Source organism: Arachis hypogaea, chromosome 4 (genome assembly GCF_003086295.3).
Source record: "Arachis hypogaea cultivar Tifrunner chromosome 4, arahy.Tifrunner.gnm2.J5K5, whole genome shotgun sequence".
NCBI classification, from domain to species: domain Eukaryota; kingdom Viridiplantae; phylum Streptophyta; class Magnoliopsida; order Fabales; family Fabaceae; genus Arachis; species Arachis hypogaea.
In genome coordinates, this window is record NC_092039.1 from 3,535,310 (window position 1) to 3,544,668 (window position 9,359).

Genomic DNA, 9,359 nt, shown 5'->3' on the forward strand with positions numbered 1-9,359 from the left:
TACAAGTTTTATTCTTGACTAATGATAACTCTATTTATATTAATATAGAGAGTAAATCAAATAAATATTTAAATTATTGGTCTCTAAAATTTGAAAAAAAATATTATTCTTCGTTATAAATATGTTTATTATATTTTTTTTTAATTTTTAAAAGCTGTTCTACCAAACACACTTATAGTACTTATGCTTATTAAAAACTATTTATGAACTATTAAAAATGGACAAAAGTGTATTGTATGAAATTCAAATTGATAACTCATTAATATTTTAAAAAAATCTCATTATTATTATTATTATTATTATTATTATTATTATTATTATTATTATTATTATTATTATTATTATTTTGTTCAAAATAGGTTTTATTATTCAAATTAATGGAAGGTATATTAGTATATGGGACAGGGACACAGCGTTGGACTATCCATGTTAGCAACTATAAAAAAAAGACTTTAAGGTTTGATTTATTTTTTTTACTAATTCGAATCGACATATATCGAATTATGTTTAACTCGTTTTCCCCTACTAATTCGAATCGATTTGATTCGAATTATGCTATTGTAATTCGAGAGAATTTGATTCGAATTACATGCAAATTTCTATGCTCTTAATTCGAAGCTAGTTGATTCGAATTACTTGCAATTATAGTTTGAATTATATTGATTCGAATTACATTAAAGTGATCTTTGGTTGAATGCTGAAAAAAATATCATTTTGACTGATTTGGGTAATATGTTTCTCAGCCTGACTTATTTGAATTTTTTATCCTTTACATTATCATATATTATCATATATGTATATAAAAATTAACTATCAAATAAATTATTTGTATAAAATAAATTTAGAAATTCTAAATATACATAAATATATAAAATAATATATAAATATAGGCAAGTATATAAAAGTTGATTTTTTTTCTATACATAATATTTTTAATATTAATTTCCTATGAGGTTTTTTTATAAATCATACAATTATATATATTTTTTTGAGTGATGATTCATGTGATAAGTAAAAAATAATTATTTTTAAATGCACTTCTGAATTTTTAAATTAAGTATATAACTATAGAGGGTTATGAAACGAGAGAAACAATTTTATTGAATAAATTTTAGTAAAGAAAATATTACATCGATTGTTATGATTAAAACATCAAAGTATGCTAATTTCATTTAATTTTTTAACTATTAATTAAACATAGAATTACATGAAAAGTGTATACAGAATAGACATAGTCGATTATGGAAGCTCAGAACAATTAACATTATTTTTAAGTCTAATTAACAAGTTTAGTTTTGATAGTAATAAGTTTTTGGATTTAGATCAGATGGCATGAATTGGATACATACGAATCCACTTAACAGCTGACCATTTCAGACCTTTGATCACAGGGCATGCTTCATGGAGGCTCCTTCCATCTACACTTCCATTTACATGGATTCCAAAGAAAACAATTGCATCCCCTCTTCTTGGTTTCACTATATACATATAATGTAGGCAGTTAAAATAGGCTAAACTTATTAAGCCAGCCTGTTTATCTATTTAAATGGACGACTTTGCATTGAAAATTAAACTTGTTTAAAATTTGGATTAAATGGACTGAACTTGATTAATTTCAAAAAATAACGGGTTAAATGGGCTAACTGCGGGCTAAACAGGTAGCCCGTTTATTTTTTTTTATTTTTCTAAAATAAGCAGTACTTCAATCAATATTTTTTTTGATTTGACCCGAAAATCTGACACACCAACAAAAAATATTATTTTTAAAAGTTTTTGATCCAAAAATTATATTTTTTGTCAAAATATTTTTTAAAAAATAAAATTAAATGATAAACGGGTTGATCCGTTTAATCTCTTGGACTGACCATAAACGGTCCGGACTAGAAAATTCTGACTCGATAATAAAGAGAGTTTAAACGGGTCAACCCATTTAACCCACGAGTTTAACAGACTGAACCTAAATAGACAAAACTAGCCTGTTTGAGAGCCCTAATATAATGTTTAAAGTTATCTTCAAGTTTAATATCTAATACGCGTTAATTGTTGATTTTAATAAGGTGGAAATAAACTCAGTTAACTGCATGTGGAGTTAATAATTAAGAGTCGTTAGATGACAATTTAGCCAAATCTGTCAAATTATTTAACGATTCTCAACTATCAATTTCATATAAAATTAACTGCACTTTAATTTTCACCTTTGAATAATCACCTGCTAATCCTCGTTTGGCACATTCAGTAGAGTAATTATAACTTGTTTTAGAAGCTCCATTATGCAATAGATAATCCTATAACCAAAGTGAAAATCAAAATTAGAAACACTAAATTAAATTAATTATATTATTGTTAGAAGATAAATTAAATTAAACCTGAGCAAGAGGGAAAAGTGTTTCACCCCCTTGGATGACATCATTAAGATACATGAGAACCGTGGCGATTCTGTTTCCAGACTTTGCTTGAATATGAAACTTATCTTGAAAGAAATCAAAGTGTGCTTCATACCCCTCACCACCTTCATATCTTAATACTTGTATGGCTTCTCCATTTTCTGAAAATTCAACAATAAATTCTATAATTAAGTCAAATAATAATTAGCCAAAATGATTATATTATATATACGGAATAAATTACCATTTATATTTATCAAAGATAAAATGACAATTGTATCTATATAAGAATAAAATGACAATTATAAGCATGGCTCTCGTGTGCCAAGAGTATCCTAACAGACTAATTATGTAACCAACGTCTGGGTACTTTTAGTACACAAAAGCCATCTTCCGTAGTTATAATTGTCGTTTTATTCTTATATGGGTATATTTATTAACGTCTATATTTTTTATGGGTACAAATGGTAATTTATTCTATATACCTTTTGGAAGGAATGTCCATGCTGAAATCTTTTCTTCAATACCACCAACAATAGGATCCTATACATATAATATATAATTAATTTTGAAAAACAAGGTGTATATATAACATAAAATAGTAACATTTACATTGTTCCTGGGAATGAACATGCCATGGCTTGTTCTATGAGCAGAAAGGTGAGACATTCCAGTGGCTAAATCAGAAACAGCGGATCTTGTGAGGTTTGGTTTTGCTATGGAAATCAAGTGCTGGCATTCTACTTGGGTCAAGAAACCTTCATACATGAATGCTCTGCATTTCAATAATTCTAATTATAATAATATAAATAAATAATTAAGCATTAAGATAAGTAGAGTTATGGGAGAAACCTTGGCTTCCATGAAATACTTTTGACCCTAGAAGGGTCAATAATGCTGGCATAGCAATGGTTCATAATAATCATGATTATTAACGCTAATAATATTAAACACCTAACCTTACTACTACTCATTTTGGCCTATGCTTTTTCTTCTTGCATTGCATGCCATGTCTTTTTATATTCCTCATCAATGATCTAAACTACTACACCAATTAGATAAGTAGAGAAACAAATATGATAAAACATTATAGAATTTTGCTAAAATGGTTCAAAGGTTGAATCAAAAGACATAGTAGCCGATAACTTCCAAAGCTAATTAAGAGCCATGGATATGATTTTTTATATAAGAAATGTTAGGGGCGAGCAGATTTTGTAATTTGTAGGCATTAATTAGTTATTATTAAAATTTTTAATAGCGTGAGATATATGAGATTACTCACTTTTTTTTTTCTTTTATTGGTTAAGTATTAGCAAAATTTTAATAAAAGTGCTTGCCTCCTAACTTTTTTCGTGTGTGACAATTGATTAAACCGAACATTTATTAAGTGAAAATCAACTTTTAGAAAATTAAGTTTGAGAGTCAAATTGAGGTCCAAGAGAGTTTCATTCTGAATTTCTGAATAAATTAAAGCTCGCCTAAGACTCAATTCAGTTTTCAAAAATAGGATATTTTAATTTGAAATGCATCTTATGTTCTATACTCCTTTTTTCATTGATAATTCCTTTATAAATATTTAATTTTCAAAAAACCTTTTTTTTTTTAATTTAGATTTAGACTTAGAATCATCGGAAAGAGGTTAAAAGTTTATCTTACTAATTCAAGAATTAAAAAAAATACATAATAAATTGCACAATGTATGATTCACGGCAACATATTTTCATCATACAGAATTATAAAAATAATTACATTAATTTAATACAATTGAAGAACTACTAATTAATGGTTTACATTAATAAAGGCACGTTTGAATTCACAATAATAGTGGCTAACATAAACTTTTCTCTAAACTATATAATCAATTTTGTTCCGTTTCTTGTGTGGGTGAGTTACTGCTTAGAATAAACTCCATATGGCGTGCTCTTTGGCTCTGACTCTCACTCAAATACTTAGTTGAATTGTATTCATTTGCATCTAACAGTTCTTCAGAGTATGTTCTTTGAATTTTTGACTTTTGTCTTTCTTTCATGCACTTCAAGCTCTCTTCATCCCCTCTTAATATTTGTAGCACCTCACTCATAAGAGGCCGTTGAGCCGACGATTGTTCTACACACTGAGATGCTGTTAAGATCACTAGGTCCATCTGCTCTTCATCATAATTGTCTTCAAGAACTGGATCAACAAGCTCTTTTATGTTGTTTGCAATTAACAAAGGCTTTGCCTGCAATGTTATTAGATGACAATTTAGTCGAATCATTTAACTGCAGGAGTTATATTCACTTATTTGGACAATTACATACCCACATGATAAGACTTTTTTGTGAGCTATCCAAAGCTTGTCTTCCAGTGATTAGCTCCAATAATAGCACACCATAAGCATATACATCAGTTTTCTCATCTACTATTCCATGCATGAAGAATTCAGGGGGAAGGTACCTGTTAGTGACAACAATCAAATCAGAATCAAAGGGTTAAGTACAGTACTATCTACAAAGAATATACTAAGAAACTTGTTAAGATGTTATAAATGTATAGACCCGAATGTGCCTTCTACTTTGGAAACAGTATGGTGAGTCCATTGGTCAGGTAACCACTTTGCTAGGCCAAAATCAGATATCTGGGGATTCAATCAGAGGAACAAAATTAAGATTATAGAAGCATAAGAAATTCTGAAGTTAAAAACACACACATATATTTATACACAAATACATAGGTAGCATTTGGTAAAGAGACAGAGACGGAAAGACTGAGACTGAGAGATAAAGATTAAGAGACAGATATTGAAATAAAGTTCAGTATTCTGTTTGGTGCAAAGTGGGAGACAGAAATTGAAACAAGAATAAAATTCTAATTTAATTTGTACAAAGGGTAAAATTGGAATTAATTAATTGAAATGAAAGTATTTTAGATATAAAATGTTATTAAAGTTTCAATCTCTATTTTTTAAATTTTAGTCCCATGTGTTCTCACTTTTTTGAGGTACTGAAATACTGAAATTTTGGAGACAAAGACAAAATTTTAATACTAGTCTTTGAACCAATAAACATGATACTGAGTCTCAATCTTCCAATCTCTGTCTAGTACCTCAAAACAAACACTACCATAGTGATGATTTTTGATGTTCGACCTGAGGCTCAAAAGTCTCAGAGAGAAGAATATTAGAAGCCTTGATATCCTTGTGAATGATTCTTCTTTGACATCCCTCATGAAGATAGCAAAGTCCCTCGGCAGTTCCCAAAATAATCTTAAATCTGAGACTCCAATTGAGCTTCTCTCTAGGCCCTGATGATGAACAAAGTAGTAAGAAACCAAAAATGTTAAGTTGTAATAAATAAAGATGCATATATAGTGCATACCATAAAGTATGGATGATAAGCTGCCATGTGGAGAGAGCTGAAGAACAAGGAACATTCCACCTTCAACACCATATCCAATCAATCTAGCAATGTTTGGATGGTCCACATGAACTATGATTCCAAGCTCAGACAAAAAATCTGCAGTCATTTCTTCTTGGTTCCCTCTTGTGAGCTTCTTTATGGCAACAAAGTTTCCATCTTCCAATTTTCCTAAGTATACCTCTGCATACCCTCCCTCCCCAATCACATTATCTGCCAATAACAACAATCATTTCATTTCCGATTTAACGAGTAAACTAGCATGAAAAAGAACACAATCATACCATGGCTGAAGTCATCAGTTGCAGCCTGGAGTTCAGAGAGAGTGAAATTCTTCCATGAAGATTTGAAGTTGGCAAACTCAGAGTCAAAAGAAGAAGGAATGAGATCCTCTCTAACCCTCTTACTCTTCCTTCTAGTTAACTTAGGAACATTCTTCTTAAGAGGGTGAAATGGTTGAAATGGCATCTGTGAGCCTTTCTTGAGAAGCTTGAAGAAACCACGCCATTGGTTGTTAGCATTGGAACCACCACTTCCTGGTAGAGCCTCAGAATCAGAAGTGCTTGCTCTTGAAGATGAAGGTGTTCTTGATCCTACACTGCTTGTAGAGTAATCTGTTAAACATCCTCCACCACCACCTTCTTCGGTGTCTAATCCATTCAAGTCTGGTTTATCACCATTATTACCACAATAGTAGTAGCAAAGGAAAGAAACCATTATCATGTCATAACCAAGAAGAACATAAAAAAGAAAGAAAGTGTTTCTGTTTTTTTTTTTTTTTTTTACCAATGCTTGAAAAGGAATCAGAGAAACCGGGTTTATGTCTTCTTGATCTTATTGAAATAGAATGCTTTGCAAATGTTGGCTTTTTCTCGAAACTGCCGTTGCTGTTGTGGCTGTGGATGCCATTGCTATGCAAAACATGATCTTCTTTGTCAGCATTCAAACAAGAACAAATAAACGTGACACAATAGACAAACAACTCCAAGCTATAAACAAAGTTTAATGAACCGTATATGATAAAATATCAATGAGACATTATAACATGTGGTTCAAAACTTTGAATTAGATGCATTAATATAGTACAAATTTTGTTAAATTATCTCACGTTTTAATATTAAAAATGATCGTTAAAATCTAGAGTTATCTGAAGTTAAATATGTTAAATTATCTAATAATTATTGATTATAATCTTCACGTGATAATATGCATGCATGCAAGGGAACAATAACAAAAACAAAATGAGGATGATGATACCTCGGCGAAGGATGTGATTCCCGCCGCTCATGGCTAAGAGTCATGGTGGCGGCTGAGGAGGAGGAGGAGCAGAAGCCAGGGGTATTAAGGACAAAATACAGAGATAAGAGACAGAGATGAAAATGAAAACAAAAGAGAAGTGGATTCCAAACACATTTTCTTGTCTAAGTCATCCATCATACACGATAATCCTAATTACTAAAAACATCGCCTATTTTTGTTCCCAAAATGTCGCCCCATTTTTTGTGTATGGTTGTTCATCGTTCTCTTCTCTCATCGCAAGCAAAATTAGTTGTTCTTTTTCTAGTTTTTCAACAACAAAATAATAATAATAAGAATAATAATTCACTTGTATTGGCATAATAAAATTTTCAGTAAAATAAATAAAACAAGTTTGTACAAAAAATGGTCTAGTTTAATAGTTAGCTGTGTGGATTTTGGAACATGCGTAATTATTATTATTATTAATATTAGGAGGAAATTAAAAGACTAGAGTTTGTATAAATATATGTGTGGTTTAATTTATTTTCAATGTATATTTGTCGATTATTAATACAATCAAATCAAGCCAAATACAAACTTAAATCAAGTAGAATTCCTAGAGGAAGCACTATTTTGTAAAATAATTTGAACTACACACAAGATTAAGGGTAGTTTGGAAAGTTTTAAAAGTAATTTTTTTGAGATTTTGACTTATCAAAAGTAGTAATAGTAATAATGTCTGGTATAATTTTCAAAATCAAATTGCGGCTTTTTAAAAAACTATTTAGGAACTTATAAATAAGTTTAAAAAAATGACTTTTCTCATAAGGGAAGACTCACATAAAGATGGCCAAAACAACTTTTTTTAAAATTTTGCAAAACTATAAAGACCTATAGAATAATTAAACCAAATATATATTAATATTTTTATAAATAAATTATACATAAATACAGTAAAATAGATTATGTACACGACTCAGATGTAGCCCAGACTTTACAATAGTTTAATATCGACTGTGCTATAGGCATTGATTTATTGTTGTAGAAGAGATTATCTATAATGTATTAATTTGAGGAAGCTGATCTTTTTATAGCCAATATTAAATTCATACTGTAATCAAAGTATGATCTTTGTCAAATACATTTGAACTTCCCCCTTTAATTTTCATTAGTTTTAGTCAAAACTCTAATACATGGATTGATTCATCTGCCAAATATAAAAACAGAATCATATTAAGCATGTAACATTATTAGTTCAATTCAAAATGATACATGATTTTCGTTCGAGATTTTAGCAACAACATGAAATACTTGTCATTTAGTTGGGGAAAAGAAGTAAAAAGCTATAAAAACTCCTTTTTGTTCAAAGGCTCAAATAATCAAATAGAAACTTAGAGATTCCACGCATGGGTTATTCAGCCACGCATCACCCCACAGTTAACTTGATTATAAAATTCACAAATTCACAATGCCTCTTCTTCCATCAGGAAAAAATTTTCTCTCATTAGACAATAATTTTCAGCGCTCTCTCTCTCTCTCTTTCTTTTAGGTTAGGATTCATAAAAAAGAAAGTGGTTAAGAATTTGAGAGAGTGATTTTTTCTTCTGACCTTGGCAGCGGTGAAGTCCTGCATTAGCTTTCACAAGTTAGTAGACATTAGACCATCTCCAGTAAAAAATTTATCATATTTCTTATTTATATCTCACTTGTCATAAAAAATAATTCTATATTAGTTTTTGCGTCATAAAGAGTAAATAGAAATTCAAAGTATCTCTCTTCTCGTTAAAAAAAACTAACTTTAGTTCCAATTATTTATGTCTCACTTGTCATAAAAAATAATTCTATATTAGTTTTTGCGTCATAAAGAGTAAATAGAAATTCAAAGTATCTCTCTTCTCGTTAAAAAAACTAACTTTAGCTCCAATTATAGTCCCAATTATTTATGTCTCACTTGTCATAAAAAATAATTCTATATTAGTTTTTGCGTCATAAAGAGTAAATAGAAATTCAAAGTATCTCTCTTCTCGTTAAAAAAACTAACTTTAGCTCCAATTATAGTCCCAATTATTTATGTCTCACTTGTCATAAAAAATAATTCTATATTAGTTTTTGCGTCATAAAGAGTAAATAGAAATTCAAAGTATCTCTCTTCTCGTTAAAAAGAACTAACTTTAGTTCCAATTATAATCTCATTTAATTAATTAATTAAAGTAATTAAAATTAATGTAGTAATATTTTTTTTACAATAATATTATTAAAATTTATAAATTCAAAAATAATTCACTATTAAAAAATATTAATATTTAAAAAATAATAACTTCATATATAACAATAATATACA

At 29.2% G+C, this 9,359-nt stretch overlaps 2 protein-coding genes across 5 annotated transcripts; both read right to left on the bottom strand.

Moving 5' to 3' along the window:
• Positions 1–1,158: 1,158 nt before the first annotated feature.
• Positions 1,159–3,411, bottom strand: LOC112795803 (prolyl 4-hydroxylase 2). 3 transcript variants are annotated; one of them, XM_025837967.3, is made up of 6 exons: positions 3,237–3,411; positions 2,997–3,159; positions 2,870–2,897; positions 2,367–2,545; positions 2,210–2,285; positions 1,159–1,478 (listed from the first exon to the last, which is right to left on the bottom strand). In XM_025837967.3, exons 1-6 carry the CDS (start codon positions 3,356–3,358, stop codon positions 1,324–1,326), a joined length of 723 nt encoding a protein of 240 aa, XP_025693752.1. In that variant the 5' UTR covers positions 3,359–3,411; the 3' UTR covers positions 1,159–1,323. The 3 variants fall into 3 exon arrangements, with proteins under 3 accessions (XP_025693752.1, XP_025693751.1, XP_025693753.1); XM_025837966.3 differs by having other exon boundaries at positions 2,870–2,927; positions 3,237–3,408; XM_025837968.3 differs by having other exon boundaries at positions 1,240–1,478; positions 2,196–2,285; positions 2,870–2,927; positions 3,237–3,410.
• Positions 3,412–4,019: 608 nt separating this feature from the next.
• Positions 4,020–7,179, bottom strand: LOC112795802 (receptor-like cytosolic serine/threonine-protein kinase RBK2). Of its 2 annotated transcripts, none has more exons than XM_072233842.1 (8): positions 7,037–7,179; positions 6,566–6,690; positions 6,064–6,444; positions 5,741–5,992; positions 5,512–5,666; positions 4,922–5,001; positions 4,689–4,820; positions 4,020–4,605 (listed from the first exon to the last, which is right to left on the bottom strand). In XM_072233842.1, the coding sequence occupies exons 1-8, from the start codon at positions 7,078–7,080 to the stop codon at positions 4,590–4,592; spliced, it is 1,185 nt and encodes a 394-aa protein (XP_072089943.1). In that variant the 5' UTR covers positions 7,081–7,179; the 3' UTR covers positions 4,020–4,589. The 2 variants fall into 2 exon arrangements, with proteins under 2 accessions (XP_072089943.1, XP_025693750.1); XM_025837965.3 differs by having other exon boundaries at positions 4,685–4,820.
• Positions 7,180–9,359: the final 2,180 nt, after the last annotated feature.